General features: G+C 38.3%; 4 protein-coding genes across 4 annotated transcripts in view; 1 reads left to right on the forward strand and 3 right to left on the reverse strand.

The window, feature by feature from the left end:
* Positions 1-13,617, reverse strand: part of LOC114351871 (fatty acid synthase-like) — a 29,586-nt gene extending 15,969 nt beyond the window's left edge. The window contains exons 1-21 of the mRNA XM_028303215.1: positions 13,581-13,617; positions 12,982-13,139; positions 12,369-12,561; positions 11,536-11,647; positions 10,826-11,029; positions 10,305-10,421; positions 10,026-10,204; positions 9,303-9,445; positions 8,511-8,714; positions 7,311-7,497; positions 6,797-6,956; positions 6,331-6,500; positions 5,773-5,924; positions 5,048-5,231; positions 4,749-4,897; positions 4,185-4,369; positions 3,601-3,720; positions 3,408-3,520; positions 2,670-2,860; positions 2,242-2,393; positions 2,078-2,167 (exon numbers count right to left, since the gene is read on the reverse strand). Of these exons, the coding sequence (XP_028159016.1) occupies positions 2,078-2,167; positions 2,242-2,393; positions 2,670-2,860; positions 3,408-3,520; positions 3,601-3,720; positions 4,185-4,369; positions 4,749-4,897; positions 5,048-5,231; positions 5,773-5,924; positions 6,331-6,500; positions 6,797-6,956; positions 7,311-7,497; positions 8,511-8,714; positions 9,303-9,445; positions 10,026-10,204; positions 10,305-10,421; positions 10,826-11,029; positions 11,536-11,647; positions 12,369-12,561; positions 12,982-13,131 (3,155 nt within the window). The 5' untranslated portion in view covers positions 13,132-13,139; positions 13,581-13,617. The remainder of the gene's footprint in view (positions 1-2,077; positions 2,168-2,241; positions 2,394-2,669; positions 2,861-3,407; positions 3,521-3,600; positions 3,721-4,184; positions 4,370-4,748; positions 4,898-5,047; positions 5,232-5,772; positions 5,925-6,330; positions 6,501-6,796; positions 6,957-7,310; positions 7,498-8,510; positions 8,715-9,302; positions 9,446-10,025; positions 10,205-10,304; positions 10,422-10,825; positions 11,030-11,535; positions 11,648-12,368; positions 12,562-12,981; positions 13,140-13,580) is intronic.
* Positions 13,618-15,531: 1,914 nt separating this feature from the next.
* LOC114351878 (uncharacterized) lies at positions 15,532-17,827 on the reverse strand. Its single transcript, XM_028303226.1, has 3 exons — positions 17,709-17,827; positions 17,538-17,603; positions 15,532-16,062 (listed from the first exon to the last, which is right to left on the reverse strand). Exons 1-3 carry the CDS (start codon positions 17,736-17,738, stop codon positions 15,568-15,570), a joined length of 591 nt encoding a protein of 196 aa, XP_028159027.1. The 5' UTR covers positions 17,739-17,827; the 3' UTR covers positions 15,532-15,567.
* A 2,783-nt stretch (positions 17,828-20,610) lies between these two features.
* LOC114351898 (protein app1-like) lies at positions 20,611-21,386 on the reverse strand. Its single transcript, XM_028303245.1, has one exon. The coding sequence runs from the start codon at positions 21,340-21,342 to the stop codon at positions 20,611-20,613; it is 732 nt and encodes a 243-aa protein (XP_028159046.1). The 5' UTR covers positions 21,343-21,386.
* A 2,573-nt stretch (positions 21,387-23,959) lies between these two features.
* LOC114351899 (pollen-specific leucine-rich repeat extensin-like protein 3) lies at positions 23,960-25,764 on the forward strand. The gene is made up of 5 exons (XM_028303247.1): positions 23,960-24,052; positions 24,481-24,530; positions 24,606-24,640; positions 24,779-25,450; positions 25,550-25,764. Exons 1-5 carry the CDS (start codon positions 23,960-23,962, stop codon positions 25,762-25,764), a joined length of 1,065 nt encoding a protein of 354 aa, XP_028159048.1.
* The last annotated feature ends 641 nt before the right edge of the window (positions 25,765-26,405 follow it).

The following is a 26,405-nucleotide window of genomic DNA, read 5'->3' on the forward strand; positions in this document are numbered from 1 at the left end:
CGGTCCTTGCAGAATACTTGCTCTAAGGCTTGAAGCTCCATCTTGTCTGTCTCAGGGTTTGCTGGAAAATAATACGAGATACGACTTAAAGATAAAATTTGACTATTATGTTGATTCAACCGTTTTTTAACTAGTAGTTAGATAAAGGACTTTTTTATTTATTTATTTATTTATTTGGAAACTCAACAGCTTTGTCGACAATTTACATGTTACAGAGTTACAGAGTTTTAAACGATTAGGACATCATTATTGGCATTGTCTTCCTCGCCACTATCTTGATTACATTTCAAATTACGTATTGCTTTACATCTGGTTAGTAGATACTCATTATAGACCATGAGAGACTTTCTTCTTTGTTTAACATGAATTTATTAACATTGAGGTGTTACCCACTGTACTAGAACTAGTCTATAATATGTAACGGCATTTTATAACCCTAGTTTTAATGTTTCTTTCAACTAGGAGGAAAGAAATTTCAGGATCCAAGAAGTTTATTTTTAAATGGTTGTGGAGGCAAAAAAATGCTTAAAGAGTTGCGTTCTTAAGGGTCAGTATTACCTGCGCCAATTCCTTCAACGTATTCCACAGAAGAGGGTGACACTCCTGCTTCCTCATAGAACTTTTTGTAGAAGTTTGTCAGTACTTGGGCATCGCGGGGTACCTTGAGGTACTCCGAGGTCATTTCCTCGTTAGAGACACGGAATTCTGCCTTTGCATGACGCACAACGGCATAAACTCTGAAAGTACGACAAGTTTCTTATTCCTGAATCTTTTGCTAGACATTGAGCCTTCACTCAAGCTGTAGATCCTAGCTACACAAGAGTTGTAGCGGTGGGAAAGATAGGTGAGAATAGTCCCGTTAGACATTAGACATTGAGAAGAGTACTTACACAAAAAACTTGTTCAAAAGGTAAAATACCTACCTTTTAGCATCCTTGTACTTTTGAAGAAACATAACATTGACCGCTTCTGACAGTGAGTGACCATCAGCGTTTGCATCATAGCACTTAGTTTTGCCATCGAAATTCATTGGGCATTCTCTGAAAATTAAATTATGATTAGAAATATTATACGTCACTCTTAGGCTGGGTTGCACCATGCATCTTACTTTGGCTTTGACAAACATTAAAAATCTGTCAAACTCCATACAAAAAACGCTGGCTATCGTTATAGTATACGGTCAAAGTTAGGAGTCGCAACTCAGCCTTAGTAAAGGTAGGCAACGAATCGCTACTCTTTTGGCGTATCAAATCCCACTGGGCGATGGTTGCCTGCAATTAAGTGTTTCTTAAGTTCGTTAAATTGTTCGTTTAATTAAAAGACGTCTACTTCTGAACAGACAATTCCATGTATCCACCTCCACTCACTCCACGTATTTCAGCACGTGATCACCACTCGATAACTTTTCTGCCTGGCTTCAGTCCTACGAGATAATGGGTGGGGCCTATTGCCACATGGATAACAAAAGAACCTGGACTTCAACAAAATAATACAGACCTGTTATAAAGGATAGGAATTTGTGGATGCAGAAGGATCTTCGCAGACCCCACAATAGCGGCCTCACAGTGACCTTCCATGATGGATTGGCAAGCGTGCTCCAATGCCACCCCAGAACCACACGCGTCACCATCCAGGGTGAAGGAGGGACCCTTCAGGTTCAGCCAGAAGGATATACGGTTGGAGAACATTGCTCTGCCGCAGCTGGGAATACATAAAAATGCGACACATTGTAACTGAATACGTTTAATTTTCTATGGACATGCGTTGCCCGTGGTCCTGCTTAGTTTGACTGGTACGGATCATGACTTATTTGGTTTTTCGGCGGTACAAACTACTTATAAAAATCATACAACCAATATTGGTAAGACCGGTAATTTTTTTCTGGAATTTTAGAACTGAGCATTAGGACTATGGACAACTCACGTCTATTGGCTCAACTGTAGCTAAATTACACCAACCACTAGACGGCCGTTAAATCATCACCCATGCTACTGAGTTGACGAAAAAATGACGTCACTACTTGTCTTAAGTAAGCGTCGTCATGTAAATTAAATCAACTGACTGGTAACTGTGCTGNCCATCAATGAACGTTACCCAATTATCAGTCCATTGAATTTTAGCTTCAGTCATAGAAGTATTTGTACTGTGTATACAGCGGAACTGGTCTCTGAAATTTTGGGATAGGTGATTAATATGGCTTACTAATAATATTATTTTTCTTAGATTTGTTTGGAAACTTACGAATAATCATGTCCCCGTTCATAAAATACTTTGTAAATGTCATCATTGTTCAATTGCATCGTGACGGTTTCAGGTAGAACTGACTCAGAAACGACGACCTTCGCTATAGCATTTATAGTACCTTCTACAAGTACAACTTTTCCATCAAATACCTGTAACAAGCAATAAGCACTCAAAATTATAGGTTCACAATCCATATCATACAAGCATAAATCAACCTTTCTCAATACTGTCAAGGTAGCTTAGATTCTCACAAATATTATAAGGTCATCAATGTATCTGGATCTAACAAAGGGTCATTATCAGATTGCTGTTACGTTCCAAAATGAAGTGACGGAATAATTAGTACTTCAAAAGGCGCTTACTTATACGTAATACAGATATTTAGTGGCCTTAAGTCTACTCGAATTAATCTGATCAGGACCTACCTCAAAATGTCCACTTCCCCTCTGCAGAGTAACAGTGATGTATTGAAGATGATGTTCAAGTAAGGTCATCTGCGAGTAGAACTTCAAGTTCAGGAACTGAACCGACACTTTCTTTGCTTCTTGGTTCAGAGTCATGCATAGAAGGTCCCATGCTGCTACCAAGCACGCAGCAAAAGGGTATACGCACACACCTGGAATTGTATTGAGGTTTACAAAGAAGAATCTGGAAGATCTATCAGTCATTTATTTTAGCAAATATTAATAAAGTGGTTTTACATGTCCCAGTATTACTTTAACTCAATAATTACGTCGGAAAATTCTTTCGGACGACCAGTGGGCTATGTGGGACTCTCCCCACCAGACGGAACCTAAGCTACCCACTAAAACCCGATGGTGTCCACCGAAGCCGAATGAAACGGAGCTGCGAGTTATTGTCATAACTTGGACAATCGTCCGCAGTTCCGTCTCAGTCTACGACTTGCTTTCGAGCAAGCCTCTCCGGCTTCGAGGAGACCTTATTACTTTAACCCTACCACTGATTGGGACAAAAAACGGACCAGTGCTGAGAAGATGCAATGCAAGAACCTTTGTCAGCCTTTTTTTGTTTTGTGTTTACAATAAAATTGATGCGAGCTAAGCAGTCATAATATTCGAAACATTTTATCTTATTATACTCGTTTAACCTAATCGTCAACAAAAATATCTATCTAATCTAAAATATTCACTATTATTACACACCTTCAATCTTATGCCCTGACAAGTACTGATAATCATCATCTTCTAGCGAGATAGTCAAGTTATGTTCTGCATGGTACCACTCGCTTTCTGGTTGATCGAAACCACACATTTTCCTGTGAAGATAAATAAGTAAAGTTCATGCTCAAGTTAGAAATCTAAATTCAAAAACCAGGTCTAAAAGACTTCAACGTACCATTCTTCTGAGTGAACCCATTCTACCAGGTGTGACAGCGGCCTTGTCGCTGTGGACACTGGGAATTCTACCTTCGGATACAAAGCGCTGACGTCTGGTTCGTAGCCATGGATGTAAAGGCTGGAATAGGACGTTTTTAATATCATACATTTTGTCATAACTAAGTCAGTGCCTGACGTAAGGGAGCGGCACGGGACGGAGGGTGTTTTTGTGATGTCAAACGTCAGCGACACTTCGGATTTGCTTTAGACTTATGCTCCCATATCTCCTGGCATTGACTCAGTTTAGCACTACACTTGTAGTTTTTTAGCTTCTCTTTTAATGAATCAGATTAGACGTTAGATTTAGACTAGCGTTTTATCAAATTTAAAACTTTTGGCAACTACTGCTAAAGATACGTGTTAAACATCTATGGATTTGTTTTGTTTTGTATTGCATACAAATTACTAGTAATAGTCCCGTTAACGCCTTTCGAAGCTTCTGATACACGCTTTCATAAAACATTCAAAAGTGGAAATTAAAAATAACCTCTACGATAGAAGCTTCTATTTCTACGCTACGTTCTTTTCAACCAATCAACTTACTTCCCAATAGCTTCCAGTAAGTAGACGGTACTGTCTTGATGCCCTCTTCGAGTGAGAGGCACGTGTTGGCAGTCAACAGACAGAGCCCTCTTGAGAATCGCCTGAAGTAGACCATGAGGGGCTATCTCCACCAAGACAGCGTTGGATGGCACAAAGCGAAGCGTTTCTTCGAATAATACGGTACTCTGGAAGTGAAAATACTTGGCCTTTATTGGTAGACTTTGGTACAAATTGTAGATCCTGGTTTGGTTACATAGGAGTAATTGCAGTGGTGAAAACAAGAAGTGGGAAAAGTCCCTCAACTCTGAAAATTAACACTAATTTGCAAACATTTTTGAACAGACAAAAAAATAGGTTTTTGAGTAGAAGAACTACGCAATAAAGTTGATCCTTGCTTACACTTTTTTTTCTATGGCACATTTTCAAAATGACTGCGATCTTTATTTCTGTTAAACTGGGCGATGTACTCGTAGAAATCATTGGGGGAGGCCTATGTTCAGCAATGGATGTCCTATCCTATAGCTGAAATTATGATGATGATGGGTAAAATGTCTTTAATCGTACCAGCAAATTATTAGTGTGATATTCAGCTGAAGAATATAGTGCTTCGGGCTCGGTCCATTTGTCGTGGGGCACAGAGGAAGACAGCCAACGATCACTTCGCAGTTTCGGGGTTTTGACAATTTTCCGTGAGTTCTTTATGAAGTTGGCACCTAAAATCGAAACACGAAACTGTTAAAAATGTATTAAAATTAAATGTTCTTCTGAAAATGTGTGTAGGAAATTAACAACTAAATCGACGCAGATCTTGAGACGAGTTCTCAGCTACGCACCAGAAATTATCATAAAGTACCTAAACTTACCAAGTGTAGCGATGTACCGGGAGTGGTAGGCAATGTTAGAACAGTTGACTTCCTTCGCAAAGATGCCGTCTTTCGTTAATTTTTCAACAAACGCCCTCACCACTTCAGCGGGGCCAGAAATGGTAGTGGAAGTGGCACTGTTGTGGCACGCCACGTCGATTTCAGGTGGACAGAGGTTGGAGATCTAAAACATGAATAAAATAAGTACCTAACTCCTGTTGTGTGTGACTTTAGTTTGAGATAGTAAAGTTAACATAGTTAAATGTGAAGTCAGACTGATCCACAGCATCAATTTAAAGTAATGGCACAATCGCGATTACCCATTGCAATGAGACTCCACTCATCAAATGTCATGATGACCCACTGTAACGAAAACTACGTTGCTTCATTGGTGATGTCACAACAACCCATGTGACAGAAGATGAATAAAGGTACACTTAGGCCCAGAACACACGGTAAAACGCAACTGCAACTTCTAGTTACTATTGAGTTGCATCTAAGTTTCTACCATAGCGGTCGTTGAGAGACCACACATGACGCGACCAGTTTGAAACCGATTTGAACTGATCAAACTGGTCGCGTCATGTGTGGTCTCTCAACCGAAGCTATGGTAGAAACTTAGATGCAACTCAAAAGTAACCAGAAATTGCAGTTTCTTTGCAGTTGCGTTTCACCGTGTGTTCTGGGCCTTACCCTTACTGAAAGCAAGCCTAGATGAAACTAACCTGTTTGTGCCCCAATCCGATGGCAGCCATGGCGCCCTGCACCATGGGAGTGGTCAAGGACAGGTAGCCTCTAAGATAGGCCAGCTGTAGCACTTGCTCGGCTGAGAAGCAGCCGTCGGCGTACGCGCAACCTAGCTCCCCTACGCTGTGACCTAAAATTATTTAAAGATTTGAAATTTTGAGTGTAGCAAGCGAAAATCTATAAGTGATCACGTCTTATTCTATACCTACTCTAAAGGTGTGAAGTTTTTATAAATAATAAGCAAAGCAAACAATAGTACCCACAGAGTCTGTTTTAAGAAACTCTCTTGACTCTTGTCAAATAATGTTTCAGTCAGCAGCAGCAGTAGCCTGTAGAGACAGTTTCAGAAGATCTAGAGTATTTGATTTACAAAATTGCTTGTAAAATTGGGTTTACGTGTAACATATTTATAAAATATAAAGTAAATCCTTGCTATGTATGAAATTACGAAAATTAGAGAGGGCGTGTGCTCCTGCAATGGAAACTTAATGAACTGATAGTGATGATGATGATGATACTTAGATAATGTCACTCACCAATAATATTGTCTGGAACCAATCCAACGGCTTTCAAGATGTCAGTCAAAGCGATTTGGATGGCGGCGATACCGACGAACGAGTGCAAAATGTTGTCAAATATCGCCTCGTCTTCAGTTGTTATGATTTTGATGAGATCTAACCCTTTTGGTTCCAGAATTTTATGACTCCTGGTAAAGACAGACCGTATATTTTTTACTTTAGAATATTTGATGCATAATACAAAATAACTAGTTAATACTACTTATTGATGACTATTTCGTTCGTTCGTTTCAGCCAAATGATATCCACTGCTGGACAAAGGCTTCCCCCAAAGTTGCCCACAACCACGGGTCCTTACCCTGATAAATCATTATTTACCAAGCACCAATTTTACATCATCAGTTCATCAGCAAATAAAACAATGTAGGAATGTTTTCACTAAAAGACAAATAGACAATACCTAGTTTTACGAATGAATACGTACTTTTGGATCGACTTAGCGAAGAGAGGTATCCTCATGAGTTGTTTTCCCATCCCGGCCCATTGAGACCCCATACCGCTGTACACAAACCATAACGGACGTTTTTCACCTTCACAGTAGTCCATCTTTTTACTATGTGTGGTAACCTTTTCGTTAGTGCCTGCTGCAAAAACGGAAAACAGTTAAAAATACTTCTCTAAGTTAGTGGATTACCCAAATTAGAACCACTACCAGATTCCTTCCATTGCTCGAGTCCTGTTGACTTACCCCATAATAAAATCATTAAAAATTTGTTCGTTCATTTCAGCCAAATAACGTCCACTGCTGTTCAAAGGCAACGAAGGAAGCAAGTACCTGGATGCGCCCAACGCAGGACCGGTTGATGTGGAAATCCTTGGGGAGGCCTTAGTCCAGCAGTGGCCGTCATTTAAAATTCAGGGAAAATAAATTAGTATGATAACCTAACAGATAGACTTTCGCATAATTTTAAAATTGGTATAGATAGACTACAACTTACAGTACACTCCATATCCTCGAATCAAGTGCTGGCCGATACAGTTCTTGAAAATATTGTGGAGCAACGCGATCTCCTCAGGGTCCGGCTGACGTGACATGACGTCATCAAGAATCATCTGGACAGAGGTCTCTTGTCTTCCCGACGCCAGTACGAGGTATGGCATGTTGGTGTGGTAACGGGCTAGATCCTGAATCGTTTTAAAAAATGATTTGAAAAGTTTTGAGAAATGGAATTTGAAAATTTGTTAATTTTGTGACTGTTCTGTTCCATTTCTCAGGGCCTCATTGTCGACCAGTATATTGAAGTGACGATAGAGAAGTATTGGGTGGACAGTCTTTGATAGTGGTAACTGCCCCGAAATACTACACTGCAATAGGTTGGAATTATGATGAAGCATTAGTTATCACTTTCTTCCACCTACAAGGTGGAATAAATGACCTTATAAATATTGCAGAAAAGTGCTATACATGCTGCTTCTAATTGGCCAATCTGGAAGTTCCGAAGTGATTGCGGAAAGATGATGATGTTGAAATGAAATGAAATTGTTTATTCTGTACATAGGCCTTTTCCGGGGCACTTATACACGCACCAAATACAGCATTCAGGGACTGGGTAGTCAATGCGAAAAAACGCTCAACGGTTGGAATGTGCAGGTGTCAAAATGTCCATACAGACCGGCTGTTAGTGTGGCAAAAAGTATGAACGTCGAAATGAGCAATGGTTAAAATGATCTGAAGTTAAAATGTCTTCGGGTTTATTTGAACAAGCGTCTTATTGTATAATAGCTAACGTAAACACGTGTTTAAATGCATCAAGGTAAAAATGTCCAAAAAAACTTTATTGACTAGACTACAAGAACATTGAACATTTTGACATTTAATTTTATTAATTTATTCATGAGCACAATATATCAGTTGATCATTTTATCTATCACACCTTTTGTTAGTACCACACTAAACCATTGTAACCATGGTAACAATGTACATTTTGGCACTGGGACTTTTTGACGTTCATACTTTCTGCCACACTAACAACCGGTCCGTATGGACATTTTGACACCTGCACATTCCAACCGTTGAGCGTTTTTTCGCATTGACTACCCAGTCCCTGAATGAAATACAGCTTGTCCAACCACCACTTCGGGACAACATATGAGCTGATAATAGTGTTGATAATGGAGATGATGATGATGATGATTACCTTCTTCTTCTGGAACTTTTCTAGAAGAACATGGCTGTTGAGACCAGTGAGAGAATACCCGTTGACGGCGGTGAAGGAGCCCAGCAGTGGGACGTGCTCGGTCGCGATGCACATGCGTCCGTCTCTCAGCGCTGCGATGTCTTGGCGAGGGGTGGCGCAGTTGATGGTTGCTGGGATCATACCCCGTTGGTAGGCGAGGAGCATCTGCAACCCAACTCTGGTATAAACTACATAAATTGAATTATAAATAAACAACTTAAAAAAATTGAACTGCCTAAGGCGGGAATCAAACCCACAACACGATCTTTCGCTTGCGGGGCGACAGCTCTTCCAACTGAGCTACTAACACTAGATGAAACCGTCGAAATTTTCAAGTTCAAGACAATTTCAATTGTCAATACGCTGTTATAGCCGTGTTTTACATAAATTGAGTGGTGATCAACGCAAAATAAAAACTCTGTGCTTGTTGCGCGTGAACTGAAAGTTAGGTAAGTAGGTCACATTTTCAGTGCTACATTTAGGGCAAAAATTAGAACAAATTAAAACATGATTGCATGAAACACGATACCTAGGATTTAAGGCAAAAAGTATTTTTACAAAGATTTAAAAACAATATTTTAAAAGTTGTGTATTTGTGATCAATGTTCGACCCTATCCAATTAATTAAAAACCATTAATGTGAATAAAATTGATACATGGCCTGGTGCAAGCATCTTCGGTCTCAACCGCACACTCTTGCTCTTAATGCTAAGTAGCAATGTGGAATACCTAAAGAAGCAGAATCAAGATCACCTTAAAGATCCCACAACTGGAAGCCGATGCCTCCGAGTAGCCCATGTTGGAAGCAATGCTGCCGACCAACAGGGGCCGTTGGCGGTCCTTGCAGAATACTTGCTCTAAGGCTTGAAGCTCCATCTTGTCTGTCTCAGGGTTTGCTGGAAAATAATACGAGATACGACTTAAAGATAAAAGTTGACTATTATGTTGATTCAACCGTTTTTTAACTAGTAGTTAGATAAAGGACTTTTTTATTTATTTATTTATTTATTTGGAAACTCAACAGCTTTGTCGACAATTTACATGTTACAGAGTTACAGAGTTTTAAACCATTAGGACATCATTATTGGCATTGTCTTCCTCGCCACTATCTTGATTACATTTCAAATTACGTATTGCTTTACATCTGGTTAGTAGATACTCATTTACATCATGAGAGACTTTCTTCTTTGTTAAACATGAAAATAGCTGTTTCAAATTCAAATTCAAATCTTTATTGCGTACTAAGTGACAATTATTGTTAGTCTAATCTATGTAATTATTATCAGCAATTGTTTTTATCTCAGGTTTTACCCACTGTACCAGAACTAGTCTATCTGTAACGGCATTTTATAACCCTAGTTAAACCGTTCCTTCAACTAGAAGGAACAAAATTTCAGGATCCAAAAAGTTTATTTTTAAATGGTTGTGGAGGCAAATAAATGCTTAAATAGTTGCGTTCTTAAGGGTCAGTATTACCTGCGCCAATTCCTTCAACGTATTCCACAGAAGAGGGTGACACTCCTGCTTCCTCATAGAACTTTTTGTAGAAGTTTGTCAGTACTTGGGCATCGCGGGGTACCTTGAGGTACTCCGAGGTCATTTCCTCGTTAGAGACACGGAATTCTGCCTTTGCATGACGTACAACGGCATAAACTCTGAAAGAACAAGTTTCTTACTGTTGAATCTTTATTCTTTAGCTAGACATTGAGAAGACTGCTTACATAAAAAAACTTGTTCAAAAGGTAAAATACCTACCTTTTAGCATCCTTGTACTTTTGAAGAAACATAACATTGACCGCTTCTGACAGTGAGTGACCGTCAGCGTTTGCATCATAGCATTTAGTTTTGCCATCGAAATTCATTGGGCATTCTCTGAAAATTAAATCATGATAAGAAAAATTATACGTCACTCTTAGGCTGGGTTGCACCATGCATCTTACTTTGGCTTTGACAAACATTAAAAATCTGTCAAACTCCATACAAAAAACGCTGGCTATCGTTATAGTATACGGTCAAAGTTAGGAGTCGCAACTCAGCCTTAGTAAAGGTAGGCAACGAATCGCTACTCTTTTGGCGTATCAAATCCCACTGGGCGATGGTTGCCTGCAATTAAGTGGTCCTTAAGTTCGTTAAATTGTTCGTTTAATTAAAAGACACGTATTTCAGCACGTCGTCGCCACTTGATAACTTTTCTGCCTGGCTTCAGTCCTGCGAGATAATGGGTTTTTGCCACCTGGATAACAAAAGAACCTGGACTTCAACAAAATAATACAGACCTGTTATAAAGGATAGGAATTTGTGGATGCAGAAGGATCTTCGCCGACCCCACAATAGCGGCCTCGCAGTGACCTTCCATGATGGATTGGCAGGCATGCTCTAGTGCCACCCCAGAACCACACGCGTCACCATCCAGGGTGAAGGAGGGACCCTTCAGGTTCAGCCAGAAGGATATACGGTTGGAGAACATTGCTCTGCCGCAGCTGGGAATACATAAAAATGCGACACATTGTAACTGAATACGTTTAATTTTCTATGGACATGCGTTGCCCGTGGTCCTGCTTAGTTTGACTGGTACGGATCATGACTTACGAGTATTTGGTTATTCGGCGGTACAAACTACTTATAAAAATCATACAACCAATATTGGTAAAACCGCTAAAATTTTTCTGGAATTTTAGAACTGAGCATTAAGACTATGGACAACTCACGTCTATTGGCTCAACTGTAGCTAAATTACACCAACCACTAGGCGGCCGTTAAATCATCACCCATGCTACTGAGTTGACGAAAAAGTGACGTCACTACTTGTCTTAAGTAAGCGTCGTCATGTAAATTAAATCAACTGACTGGTAGCTGTGCTGGTAGTGTCTATTAGCCGATTTTAGAAATATTTGTAACAATTTTAAAGCTTCTTAAGTTAAGACATCAATATTATTTTTTTTACAAAATATAATACCTACATAAATTAAGAATTAAATATATTTACCCAACCAGACCATAATACACGTCTAACTTGGAACAAGCCTTCTCAGAATCGCACAGAGCACAGGCTAAGAATACCCCGACTTTTTTGGATGACAGCTCAGGGGGGCAAATTCCTAAAACAAATACAATAATATAATAAGGACCTTAATTACTAAAGAAAAGTTCTGAAAAGTATAATTTGTAGAACTGTTAACTTAAGATACTGGTTTTGAAGTAAAAGAATCAATAGAATCGCTTCATTTTTCTCGCCGCTAGCTAGTGGAAACGGCTTAGCTTACTTATATACTTTTAGTACATACAACAGAGGGATTATGTCTGAGGAATGAGTGCTAATGCTAGCTAGTTGCTATAAGTGGCCTTACGACCTCATGAGGTAGCAGGAAAACGCTAGATGCAGACCGCTATCAAGCGGGCGATGCAGAAATCATTGGGAGCATAGATTCAGCAGTGGACGTCCTGTGGCTGAAATGACTGGTCTCCTCCTGGAATTCCGCGATCTTTACCAGATCGTCGGTCCACCTTTTTTACAAGGAAAAAGTGCATAAAACTGCATACCCGGCGCTGTGGTCAGGCGAAGGGTTATGTGGGGCTCTCCCTACCAGAAAGGCAAGGCCTACTAGTACCCACTAAAACAACCACGAATGTCCCTCTTTCTGAGCATAGGGGAAGTGCTGGTATAGCGAACCTTGTCCCGATTCCCGCCTATACCCAGTACACCTATCTATAATCGTCGGTCCACCTAGCACAACTATGCACTTAATATTATGTAATTTACTTTATAACATTGTCTTGTCGAAGTATAGTATAGTAGTATATTAGTGGTAGTTTATTTACCAGCGTCAAAGATGGCCTGGAAGGTGTTCTCGAACAGCTTCCTGGAGCCAGGCTCCGAAGAGTGCGCCAAGTTGTAGGACACAGTGAAGAACTGGGCGTCGAATTTGTCGACGTTTTGCAGCAGGCCGTAGTATTCTGGCAGCTCTGGGTGGCTGAAGTTCCTCCAACGGTTATGCTTGGCTACCAGGTTTTGCTGAAAATCGATGATTTTATACACTTATATAGATCGTTTCATCCGGACGCCCTGCTCGAACAAAAATTGGCACTTTAAACTTTCATATTTTGCAAACGAATCCCTAAATCGAAAAAAAAAGTCTTAGAAACCAATAAACCATTTTAAAAGATCTATCCAACGATACCCCACACGCCGGGGCAGAAGATTTAAAACAAATTCATCTCCACTTTACATGAGGAGGAGCTAACCTAAAAAAAATTTTTTTTAATTTTATTCTACCGTTTTGTCGGCGTGATTAATATACATACTCCTTCACAAAATTACAGCTCTATAGTGCCAATAGTTTACAAGCAAAACCTTGGACAGACAGACAGACATATCGAAACTATAAGGTTTCCTTATCAGGACTACGGAACCCTAAAAAAACTGAGAACGTACCTTCATAAAAAGCTTATCACCAAGCTCCAGGAAGCTCGCGCACTCCGGCATAAGACCCGACACCCCAGATATGACGACAGCCTCATCTGGCACCGTCTCCATATCAGGTTCTTGGCCCTGGTGACCTCTCTCTTGAGTAGTTGGAGCCATTGTTAAAACTGTTTCAAGTACAATAAGGTTTTTATCACATTATAAATAATCTATAACTTTCTCTTGGTACAAACTTGACCTTCACTGGTTGGGTTTCTATTGGCGGTCAAGTTGTAGATCCTGGCTACACAGGAGTTGCAGCGGTGGGAACGAGTGATGAGAATTGTCCCGTATTAAATAATATATTAAGTCACATACCTAAAGATATTTCAGCTATTGATTTTTATGTATGCAATTAATCAACTTCTAAAAAAAAACTCATTTAATTAAACCGTCGACTGCGTAGCCAGACATATTATGTTGCCTCAGATTGACAGTTTTTTTTAACTACAGAACTTTATTTTTTATTTTTATTTAGCTATCTCAACATTATCTCACAGAATAAAAATTTAAATGAATAGGAAAACAGTACAAGGAAAACCCAAAAGTATTGCTGTCTAAGTACTTACGTTTTTTACTGTGTTGCTCCCGAAAACTCTCAAGGTAACTGCAACTTGTCCAGTAAAAACCCGTTTTTATAATTTTGATGCAATTTGTATTCAATGAATATGCAATTATATAACTGTTGCATGCATGCTAATAATACTGTGCTTTTCGCTTGGTTCTTATTGAAGAACTAGCGGTCCACCCCGGCTTTGCCCGTGGTACATCATAGCCTATAGCACTCAGAGATCGCGTACATAAAATATCCAACAGAAAGAAATTTTGAAATCGATCTAGTAGTTTCTGAGATTAGCGCGTTCAAACAAATAAACTCTTCAGCTTTATAATATTAAGTATAGATTTCTTAGGTAAATTCAGAAAATAAATACAATTTTCTACTTCGTACTACTACTTACTACGTACTACGTACTACTACTACTACTACTACTACTACTATCGTAGCCCCAATGAAAACAGATAAAATTAATTCACACAAAAACAATTGAATAAAAGCGGGAAACTTTTTAAAACTTTTTGACGTTCTTTACTTTTTCTGGTGTGGCATCGTGCGATTGGCACATTTCATATGGCCAGTATTTTTCGTTTCCTATTAACTTTTTTAATAATTTTAGTAACTTGACTTTTTAAAGTGCTCAAATTCATCCATCAGTCATCTAGTTTCAGTTTCAGCCAAAGAGGTTTCATTATGAGTTCTTACGAGTACGTACACAAAATACGAAAATACTTTTTCCCAACTTTTCATTCATTTGCGTTACAAAGGTTCATGTCCAGCCCATCATTCCATTTGAGTCATACCATAGTTTTATTGCAGCCATACATTACATCAGAAGTAGGTATTTACATAAATAACTGATTTTAATACCTAAATTAGGCCGTTTGGTTATACGAATATGCCTTCGCTGCGGTGTAAAATCTAACGCTTTCGTAATTCGTACTTTGTAACTGAATATTCCTTCTTTAAAGTTATACAAACAAACATATCGAGAAACAATCATTTTTAAAGTACGAGTAAGACGTATTGATATTTCCTTCATAAATATTAACGATTAAAGAGTGCATACAATGAGTTCTTTTACCCCTTACTTATTTTGTCAAATTAAAATACTGAAATTAATTATTTCTTTTGAGAAGGTGCTAGTTACAGTGAAGTACTCGTAGGTAGGTATATTTCTACTGAAATAAAATTAAATTCAGACAAAGCATGAAAGAAAAGGAAGGGAGGTGCCTTAATGCGAGCGGCGCAGGACCGGTCTTTGTGGAAATCCTTGGGGGAGGCCTTTGTCCAGCAGTGGACGTCTTTCGGCTGAAACGAACGAACGATGAAAGAAAAATGATTTCTTTATTAAAATAGGTATTGTATCCCGTAATGTTAAAAACATACATACAGCTGAACATACCTATGGTCAACTCATGTCTTAGATACTCGTAAATAAATATCTTTTGAGTAGGTTAGATTTTGCTAGTTACTAACATAAGTTAAAATTAGTCACCCAATTCATTACATACTGTATGCACGTTATTTATTGCACATACAATTACCATACAATCGAGCTCCAGGTGGCAGTGGCCGAGGACCTAGCGAAGTCAAGACAAACGTTCTTACTACTATACATAAGTAGGTACTTGTATTTATGTTGATATTACAATAACATAGTAAGTAGATTGTTATAAAACTTTAGTATCCAGAACGGGCATTTAAACACGATTGGTAAAAAAATACAATGTTTTTAAAAATCAAGCTTTAACGAGGATGTTTAATCAAAATTATGATTTTAAAATGTATTGTCTTTCATAGTAGTATAAAACTAACAAACTAGGGACACAAAATTAAATGCTAGAATCCAAAAGAGTGATTTTTTATTTACATATTTAAGTATAATTTAGTTAACATAGTGTAAAGGTATCAAAATTATATCGATGCATAAGTTCAATATTCGAAAAGAAGGTTTGGTCTGCCGTAAATGAGTTTTTTATTTATAAGTTAGGTAGATACTACTCAGCAAAAGTTTTAGACAATTTCTCGATTATAATCCTAGTCCTTTCAGACAGATAATGGTCAATTTTCCCCAGCACTTTCACAACGTGTAGCATCTTCTGTACCCCCTTCTTGAATTTCTCCATCTTCTCCGCACTGGTCTCTTCTTCAGGCTCTCTGTATTTGGAGAAGCTCATTGGAGACCCTACTCTTGGAGCAGAGAACGTTCTTTCAGGTACTCCTAGTGTTGGGACGTTTATTCGAGGGATTTTGAGCCTTGGAGTCTTTAGTTTAGGGAAGTTTGGTATAAAACCGTTGGGTGGAGCCACTGATATTGGAGTTAGGGCATTGCCAAGTCCGTCTTGATCATCATCTTCATCTACAGGAACGAATCTTCCGTCTTTGATAGCTTTCGGTATGGCTCTTTGGATCATATTGCAGAAAGAATTGATGTCAAGGTTCCCTGAAGCTGATCTTTGCTTGAACGGTCGGAATCCGTCGAGGAGTGAATCCTGTAAAAGATAGTGTGACAGTCAGAACTAAAAAATTACAAAAAAAACTTAATTAACATTCTTACTTTTGAAATCGTTTAAAAAGCAGTGTGCCTATATGTATATTTGCTGGCACTAATCTAATTGATTTGATTGTTTAAATACCTACCGCTAATTATTTTTAAATAACCTTAACCACGGTAATACTATCTATACAGTATTCCAACTCGGCCATATTTTTGAAATGAAAATGTCAACAGCCCCGCGGTACGTCACGGTACGAGTATGACAACATGCGATAGGGCGGCTCACCTACACCCATTCTAATTACATCTGTCTTGATCTGTCTACTTAGAATTTCTATCTAGTTTTGTGATTGTATTTTTTATTTATTTAGACAAACAAAATACTTTGTGAATGGATTAAGATAAAAATGCGTGTTGTTTTGTGATTAGTAGATTTAATTTAAAAAAAATATACTAAAATAATTTTGAATCTACTAATCATAATGAGTACTTAATGACTTGTTACTTTCCCCCTTACTAATAAAACTTACACGCTCGTTGATCAGTGTTTTAAAGTGACGTTTAGTATGGAAATGTCATTTTAAAACAGTGTTCAATAACTGTGTAACTTTTTATTTGTAAGGGGGTTTAATTTCAGGCGGGCGAAGTCGTGGGCAAAAGCTGGTTTTATTCAATGTAATTTTCAGTTCATATCAAACTGACGGAAAATGACAATTTTTGACAGTTAATGACTAGTTTTTGACAAATTTGACCGTAAATAACGATCTGTCAAATTCAATCACCTTAGTCATTTTCAACACTAGGCCATCGACGTCCATTCGGCACATTAGCGACACCCCTAACTTTTACATCTCGACCACGTCCCGAGATTTGAAATTCGAAAGAAAGCTCGCGTTTCATCGGTTTATATGAAGTTACAATACTGTATGATATTATTACCGTGCCATTAACTGCAAAAGTTGTTGACATTAAATTCGCCTAAATTGATTATTCAGTACCCACTTAAGGTTCTGTTTATGCAAACAATAATTGAAATGAGCGGAATATTGATGATGCATGCCATTTACAAGTAATTAAGTTGATTAAGTACTTATCAAATGCATTTATTTCACTGTAAAGTCTTCGTTCGAGACTCTACACGGTCAGATTTGACTCAATAATCTTTTTGGATTTTGAAATAGATAATTTATTCTCGCTCGTAATCATAATAATAATATAAAATGGACCAGTAGCCAGTATTTACATCTAAAAGTTAATTATAACGTTGGAAAACGAACAAATATAATTATAAATATTTCTTGTTTATCACTCTTTATAGCTGTCGTAATACGGATTACCAAATGAAACTTTGTATAATACTGACTCTATCCAACTTTTCAGCACCAGATGGAAAAACAGAGAGAGGCGAGTTACTGAACAAAATGTGGAGCGTTTCTAAGAAAATAAAAAAAATGCGTAAATCGCTTTTACCTTTTCCTCAGAGCCGCAATCAATTGTCAACCTTACGGGAGGGGGTCCCCTCACATAGTCACAGATCTGAAACAACACACATTCACTTTAACACAAAACACACCAAAATTTTTCAAATGTAGAGCCATCATTATTATTTTTTGCATATTTTTATAAGTTTTCGATACGAACCAATAATATTACAGCCACGTATCGGTACATTGTAGGATTTACAGTCCCATTTTGCTGCGTCTAAATCAAACTGCGCACGAGCACGTATTGATGCTCCATCGAGCGGAATTGCAGACTCAGCGTCGTGGTGAACGAGAATATCTCAGAAGACTCTTTGCTTTGGAGCTATAACCGCAACTAATCTTACTTGCGCTTATAGCTCCAAATTACTTACTTAAATGCCAAGTGCATATGTTTTTGGTCAAAATATACCTAATATTACAGTTTTCGATAAGACTAGGTATACCAGCAAGAATATGGATATATTTGATCCAAAACATATTCAAGAGCAAGACAGTTGTAATCCTTATTTGGACAAGATTGAACATGGAAAACGGGCGTAAACCACTGAACTTGAAAAAGTTGTTAGGTATTTGGGTTTTAATCTAGTTGACTTTTTATGATTTCATGTGCCTTTAATAAGACCAAGAAGTAAAAGTGAGATAGTTTTATCCATTTTTAAAACGTTTCAAAAAGGCTACCTAATATTTCTTTGCTTTTTTCGTTAACGAGGGCGTAGCAATTATTTTTTGATTGATTGAGAACACAATTGAAGAGCTTAATTGGTTTAATCGATATTGATACGTGTCTTAACAATAGCTTCTCTTATTTTCCCATGAGTGTTAAAAATTGGGATAGGAAGTAATTATGAAACAGTAAAAGCAGATTATTGTCTACATGTTAGTACGATTTGTATTCGGTACGTGTCTGCACTGATTTTAACGTTTATTTTATTGTTGCACCATCACTAAATGTTTTGTTTAGTTCCGAACGTGTTATTTCCTTCGTCTCCTAAGTTACGTAATAATCGATTATCGATAAACGTGCCTGAAAAAAGAATCATTCGGTATTCAATATCGCACACAAGAGTGTCGTAAACGAATACATCTCATCGATTAGTAAATCGATTTTGTGACTTATCGAGCAAACGTGCTTATTAAAAAATCTTGATAGTTTCTCAGTGTAGATAGTCTCTTGTTTTTTTATTATTTTCAATTAAGAAGACTTTCCATTTCAAATTTCGAAACAACAAAGCGTTCTTTATTTACGATCGTCTTCTGTTTTTCGTATTAAAAAAGTGTCGCAATTTTGGATCGATCGTCATTTGTCTGTCCATCGTTTAGAAGAGGTGTTGTAAGAAAAAGTACTTAAATAGAGAAATACACGAGATGGGGTGGCTGATGAAAATATGGTACGCGAGTAGCCTGGTGGTCTACCTATGTGTGAAAGTGAACTATGAGAATGAAGTTAAGAGTGCAGCTGCTGTGGATACTCCTGCTTGTGATTGCGATTACTGTAGAGGTTCGTAGAAAAGACATTTTTTTGAATTTAAGAAAAAACAGTTTTAATAGTTTTCAACGTTCACTGTAAGCTGAAGTTTTTTTGTCTTGAAGTTTCAATGTTCAATTGACTCTCGTTTACCAAGTTAGTAGTCATGACATTTTCATTAAAACACACCTTTATCTTGATGAAACTTAAGGATTGTATCTTGTGATAATAAAACTGAATGAAGGAACGAAAGCGCTGGATGCAGGCCAATACCTACCGGACATTATGGAAATCCTTGGGGGAGGCCTATGTTCAGCAGTCAAGGAATGAAACAAGGAATAACGGTTTTGCTACGAATAATCATCAAAACTCATTTATTTTGCAAATATGCTTTTAAAAAGCACTTTTACATGTGCCAGTATTAACTCTACCACTACTTCGGGACAATAAATGGTCCAGTTCTATAAGAATAAGCAGCGCAAGAAACTCAGTTTTAGAGCGAGTGTTTTAGAAATGATGAAGTGCATGTGCAACCTAAATATTGATTCTAGTTTATCAAGTTTCATGACCATAGATTATCTTGCTTGTTCCAGGGTAGCGTGCTATTCGAGCGGTCCTTACTCCGGCCCAGGACAACCAGGCCCTGCTTCGCTTGCCGGGCGGGGGAGAAGCCCAGGTCGCCTCTCATCACCCTGTTTGTCGGCTTCAAGGATGCCTTCGTGAACGCCTTCAAGGCTATAGTAGCTGGGGCTAAGGAACACAAGTTTGATAAGCTGATAGAGACTGAAGATTATAATTAAGCCACAATAGCCTGAAGGAAAAGGTGTCGGGCTGGATTCGAGATCTAAGGAACGCTAGATCAAACACCGCCGCTGGACTATTATGGTGAACCTACTTGTAATGCAAACATATTAGATGACCACGAAGGGTTATCAGGACATAAAGCTAAGTTTTAATCGGGAGTAAGGCTGGTTTAAGTTGAATGTCTTAGGATAAGTGTTTTTATTATTTTTGTATTATTATTTAAGATGTAATTTATTAAAGTGATTTTTGTTTACTGACTATTTATTATTTAAACATAATACATAATATGCACTGGAGTGCCTCTTCCTCCCTCTATATTGATAAATATGTAACATTGCTAGATTTCAATCTGTTCTATGGACAACACACGATTAAAGCTGTAATAAGTGTTCTTTTTCACCATTAAAGATTTTTGATTTACCTACAACTGGTGACTCTACTTAGGCAGTACTGCAGTAGAGTGAAAAAATCTTCTACCGTAATCAAATATTATGGTGCTGAAATCTTAGAGTAACAAAAGAGTCACTTAATAAATTAACAATGCTTTTTATTTTTCTAAAAGTCACAATTCATTTATACAAAATTATCAAAATCGTAGACAAAAATAAATACTACTATACCTACAATTAGAGCTAACTTATAGTAAGGCATAAGACGTAGTTTTCATATCTACAACTTTTTAACGATAACGTACCTATACTAGTAAAACCCTCTTTCTCTTGAAAAAAACAAGTAATTTTATCACAAATAAACAATAACTAGTAAACAATAATTCTTATAAAAAAAAAACTTAACTTACTAACAATTTCCGAAACCTATTAAACTCAGCTGTGGTCAGCGATCCCTGTTTCAACAATTTCCTCAATTTCATCAACACCAAATCTTTTTTACCTTCGGATATTTTAACAGAAACAGGACTCAGTTCCGATCCTAAAGCCTTTTGTAAAGGGGATTTCCCCAAAATAGGAACTCTTAAAGGCCTCAATAAATCTATAGATGGAACCCGAGGTATTCTAGGTATTATTGGAGGTATGACAGGTAAAAGAGGTAAAGGCGGTATTATAGGAGGCAAAAGAGGTAAATGCGGTATTATCGGAGGTATTATAGGTAACAGTGGTTGCGGAAGGAAAGACGGGAGCAATGGTGAGCGTAATTTTGACAAAGGTGATAAGGGGGGAAGAATAGACAGTCGTGGTTTAGGTAAAGATGATATTTTAGGCAATTTAGATATTGAAGGTAGCTTAGTTATTGAAGATTTTGATAACAGTGAAGTTTTGAAGATATCTGATAAGGGAGGAGGTTTGGCAGGCTTAGGTAGAGAAAGAGAAGGTAAAGGCACTTTTAGTTTATCCGTATTGATGTTGATTTCTATCGGAGCATGATGGTGGTTGATGGATAAAGGTCTGGAACGGAGTTTTAAATCACCGGTGAGGAGTCCACATCGAATTCCGTGTGAGGTGCATATCTGGAAGTTAAAAAGAGCTAAGTAAGTATTTTTAAATAGTAAGTGACAAAGCTTCATTTAAATGGGTTTAGTTAACATTTTTATGATGTTTTTATAAGAATTTTAGTGGACAGTCTATAAAGTACGAGTCATTTTATGTCTGACTAAATAATGTGTATTATTACTCATGGTTTAAATAAAGAACACAAGACAAGAAATGAAAATATGATACACAAAGGAAAGGCCACAATTTATTTAGGCGATTTTTTTTTGCTATAGAGCCATCTCAACCTTCGAGACAACTTAGAGGACAGTCATGCTTTGTGTTCAACGGAAAAATATTAAGACCAAAAATAAATTAAGACCGTTTAGTAATAAACTTCAAGATTATTTGATCTCAAACTGCTTCTACTCACTTGATGAATTTTTTAGTTATCGCGACAATAATAATCGTTGTTAAATCCATAAAATAAAATTAGAACTTTTAATAATTTTGCAAATGTAGGTAAAAACATGCTAGTGACAAACTAAATTACAGTATAAATTACAGACGTAATTCAAATCTATTTATAGATTGATTATAGATACATTTGCCAAATTATTAAAAGTTCTAATTTTATTTTATGGATTGATAAAATGCCTAATTTTATTTACAAATCACTTAAACCTCTAGGAGGTAGCAATGTAACATTTGAACATCTTGTACCTACTACCCTTTATTGTTGGAACTTCTGTAACATTGCGAAGTGAATAAATGAATATGAATATGAATATGAATATTACACAATGTTATGTTTACTCACGATAAGGAATATCAGAACACCTCTCATTTTTGTTATGTCACGATATAATATCTTATAGGTCTCCCTTTTGACTAAACCCAATGATCTGGCTCATTAACTTTATATAAACTTTGTTGTCATTGACATAAAGGTTGCAGTATTGTTACCGATCCCTACTGATTACTGATAGCGATTACATAAGATTTGTTTGATTATGAAACAATGCTATCTGATAAAGTCATTTATCAAAACCTTATTTGAATGCACTTATACAGTGCATAAATATAAGAAATATATGATGTAACCCATAACCTAACATATGTCCCTAAAAATATTGTATGAATGTAGAGAAAAACCCTTTTAAATGTAGGGTCTTCAGATGTTAAAAAAGTTATGTTGAGACGTGAATATCATGTTCCTTCCTTCCTTACATGAATTTACAATGTCTTAGAACAACAAAAATGACGTTTTTGACATGATGAAACTGCAGCCCCCCTAGACAAAACGCACTTTTTGATCGAATCGAAAATCGAATCCGTCAAAACTCCATACAAAAAAGGGGCCTTTCGACCACTTTTCGACTGGTTTGCGATTAAAATTTGCACTTTGTCTAGACCCACAGGACTGTGCTCGAGAGATAACGCTTATTTACATACATACATAAATTAAACTAACACTCATATTAAGGCTGAGTTGCACCATCTAACTTTGACCGTAACTTTGACGATAACCGGTGTTTATTGTATGAATTTTGACAGATTTTTGACGTTTGTCAAAGTTAAAGTAAGATGGTGCAACCTTAATGTTCTATCGTCCACAAGTAAGTTTAAGTTACTTGTGGACGATAGAACATCAAGCTAAACATTGAGGCACATGTAGATGTGTCAATAATGCAAAACGTCATACATACAAGCCAGCTTGTGTGTGGCGTGCCAGAACTTTAACGCCGGAAGTTATGGCCGCTATAAGTTTAATTTAGCTGTTCAGGCCCATCTTTCCCATTAGAAACACAAGGTTCACGTGTCCAGGGCTCCGGGATCGAGGGGAACACATTTTGTTTCGTCTCGTATAATCTAGACCTCTTGATCCTCAAATACCTAGGGCCCCCAATAGGTTAAAGACGGCCCTGCTAATACTTTGTTTCCAGTGGAATCGGAATTATCAACTCGCTACCTGGTGGTCTAGTCCAGGGGTCTCCAAACTTTAAAGCCTTGGGGCCATGATAATTTTATCGGTATGTTGCAAGGGCCATAACAATTTTAATTTTTCTGCCCACCTATGCAAACATAGGCTTAATCTTAAGCTGTCGCGGGCCGGATTGATGGCAGTGGCGGGCGGGATAGGGATAGTATATAGATTAGAGACCCCTGCTGGTCTAGTCTAATAATTAAACCACGCTGTTTTTTCGTCTCTACGAGCTATGTGCCCCGCCCACTGCCACTTGATTTTAGCAATTCTGCGAGCTATGTCGGTTACTTTGGTTCTCCTGCGGATCTCCTCATTTCTGATTCGATCATGACAGGAAAGTTCTCGAGTGGCGACTACGGGCTGAAAGACGTAGCGTGGGCAGGCCTCCTACTAGATGAACCGACGATCTGGTAAAGGTCGCGGGAAGAGCCTGGATGCGGGCAGCGCAGGACCGTTCATTGTGGAAAACCTTGGGGGAGGCCTTTGTCCAGCAGTGGACGTCATTTGGCTGAGACGACGACGACGGCTGTTTATTACTGGAGTCATATTTCAACAAACTTAATCATTCAACACCACCATATCAGCACGTGCATCGCATCGCCAGATTTCAAACCATACGAAATCGTTGGTGCAATAGATAAATTAGCTTATAAAACGCACGTAGCCTTCGAAAACTATTTATAAGTGTGATGTCTGTATAACAAACATAGTGATAGTGCTTGACCATGGGGGTTGGACGGTTCTTCTGGCCCTGCCTAGGGATCCTCGTGGTGACGTCATCGTATGTGATAGCGTGTGAAGACAAGGAGCTATGTCTGGTAAATGGAATTGTATTTTATTTTCTAAGTCAACAGTGATAGGGCTTAGAATGTTACATAGGTACCCACTTATTGTTATCAGTTTACACAACTGAATAAAAACTCTGATAGAATTTGTGCAACGATACTCAAATATGAATCTATGCTGAAGGTTAAATTCAGACACGTGATTGGCCAAATTTTAGGTACCTATTATAATGTATGTTTAATAACCAGCCAACATGGTCTTCAAAAGTCTGTCTTTATAAATAAAGCCACCTACAGCAATCAGACTGGTGTGTAGAGTCTTTAAGTTTCTGTGCATATTTCGTATTTTATCTCTGAATAAAAAGTTGTGAATGCATTTGCTGTAACACGTTCCACTTACTCATTTACTAAGTAAATAAATCACCACGCAAAATGGTTCAAACTATTTTTTCTTTTTTCAGTTGGAAGCATTGAAGGAAATGAAAGAATGCAAGAAGTCGGTGTTATCTTCGTAAGTATCATATAGTAAAAAGTAACTTGAATTTTGTGAACGAAAAGTAATGAATTGTAAAATCTTTCTTTGCAGGTTGCTGAAACCTCTATTGAAGACTAAGATTCTTGGTGAGTAATATAATTTATTTAGATACTTACATTAATGTACTTACACAATATTTTGTTTTCATTCATTTGTCCTCAATTTTGTTAAACCACTCCTTCGTAAGATCGATGAAATTCAAGTAATTCTATTTCTTTTTTCAGAAAAAGAAAAAGAGATAGAATGCGACAAGCTCTCGTTACTAGAGTCACCAGCATCTACAATAGTCTTGATGCCAGCCGGAGCGCCCAAGCCGCCGCCTCTGCCGCCTCCATTTGTGCTGCCAGCACCTCCTCCCCAGTACTTATTACCTCCTCCTCCCCCTGTATATCTACCAGCCCCTCTCCCTCTACCCCCTCCACCAGTGTACTTACCCTCGCCGGCGCCGCAACCAGTACTATTACCACCACCACCTCCCCCTCCTCCTGTATACCTGCCCGCCCCTCCTCAACCCATCTTACTACCGCCGCCGCCTCCCCCTTCGCCAGTAATCTTACCAGCACCCCAGCCCTGTGCAGCTCCACAACCAGCCCCAGTTCTCCTACCACCCCCACCGCCACCTGTAGTCCTACCAGCCCCACCCCCACCCGCACCAGTGTATCTACCACCACAGGCCCCAGCCCCAGTCTATCTCCCACCACCAGCGCCAGCCCCAGTTTATCTTCCAGCTCCCCAACCTGCGCCCGTAGTGCTGCCTGCTCCTCCTCAATACCTGCCACCCGTAGCCCCTCCAGTAGTACCACCAGCATCTCCTATCGTAATATCTCTGGTTCCCCCTGAATGTGAGTCGCCTGCTTACGGGCTTCCTCCTCCTCCGCCTGTTTACTACCCACCTCCCCAGTACAGTCTCCCCCCACCCCAATATAGTCTACCCCCTCCCCAATACAGCCTCCCTCCTCCCCAGTACGGCTACCCAACCCCTATTCCTGCCCCTTCACCCCCAGCCGTACCAATGAGCGCGTATATGGTACCACCCATGGTCCCATGCAATATAGAAGCCAAACCAGCATGTGAGTCCAAATGCGAGAAGAAGTTCGGGAAGTTCGACAAATTCGACAAGTTCGACAAATTCGAGAAGTTTGAGAAGTCCAAACCATCTTGTGGCTGCAGCAAGTGTTCACAGCCACCGTCTTATCCCTATTATTATTAAGAAAAATCTACAAGCAACAAACTCTCAAGTTTTGAGTTTACAAAAAGTAATTACTTGTTTAGTTTAATTTTAATTTTACTATAATAAACACTGCATTAGTTAGCATAGTAATTTATTGCAACGTAAATAAATGACTTTAAGTTATAGGTCGTTGTTTCTTTGCCCTTATAAATCAAATCAAAACTTTTATGGTTCACAAAATAGTAAAAGAGTCAAGAGTAACTAACGAAATAGTAGATACAGACTGGAACTACAGCTCAAATATAATTCCTACGCATATTAAGTCGCAAATTGATATAGCAATGACTGGTTTACCTATAATTTCATTGAGTTCGCTGAAACCACATGCGCAATAACAATTTGTCTAGGTCAGAGTTTCTCAAAGTGGGGTACGCGAATCCCTAGGGGTTCGCCATTCGACGTCAGGGGGTTCGCGACAAGATTTACATAATGGTGGCAGAGTTAAGGTTGAAATATTGTCCAAAATTACTCGTAAAGTTAAATCCATTTGCAATAAGAAACAGACACACCTATCACATATTAAAAAGACATTTCTTTGGCACTTTGTTTGGCATCCTTTAATTCAATTGAAGCATTATTTTCTTCAATAGTCAATTTTCTTTAGGGTGGGGGAGTTAAAT

This window comes from Ostrinia furnacalis, unplaced genomic scaffold (assembly GCF_004193835.3).
Source record: "Ostrinia furnacalis isolate ACB-3 unplaced genomic scaffold, ASM419383v2 OfSCF1217, whole genome shotgun sequence".
NCBI lineage: Eukaryota > Metazoa > Arthropoda > Insecta > Lepidoptera > Crambidae > Ostrinia > Ostrinia furnacalis.

Excerpts from the sequence above, each read along its gene's own strand:
- LOC114351878 (XM_028303226.1), bottom strand. The coding sequence starts at position 17,738 with ATGTACCGATACGTGGCTGTAATATTATTG. Across the intron at positions 17,604-17,708 it reads ACGTGGCTGTAATATTATTG|ATCTGTGACTATGTGAGGGG; the intron begins GTTCGTATCGAA and ends GTGTTGTTTCAG. Across the intron at positions 16,063-17,537 it reads ATTGCGGCTCTGAGGAAAAG|GATTCACTCCTCGACGGATT; the intron begins GTAAAAGCGATT and ends TATCTTTTACAG.
- LOC114351898 (XM_028303245.1), bottom strand. The coding sequence starts at position 21,342 with ATGAAGCTTTGTCACTTACTATTTAAAAATACTTACTTAGCTCTTTTT.
- LOC114351899 (XM_028303247.1), top strand. The coding sequence starts at position 23,960 with ATGGGGGTTGGACGGTTCTTCTGGCCCTGCCTAGGGATCCTCGTGGTG. Across the intron at positions 24,053-24,480 it reads AAGACAAGGAGCTATGTCTG|TTGGAAGCATTGAAGGAAAT; the intron begins GTAAATGGAATT and ends TTCTTTTTTCAG. Across the intron at positions 24,641-24,778 it reads ATTGAAGACTAAGATTCTTG|AAAAAGAAAAAGAGATAGAA; the intron begins GTGAGTAATATA and ends TTCTTTTTTCAG.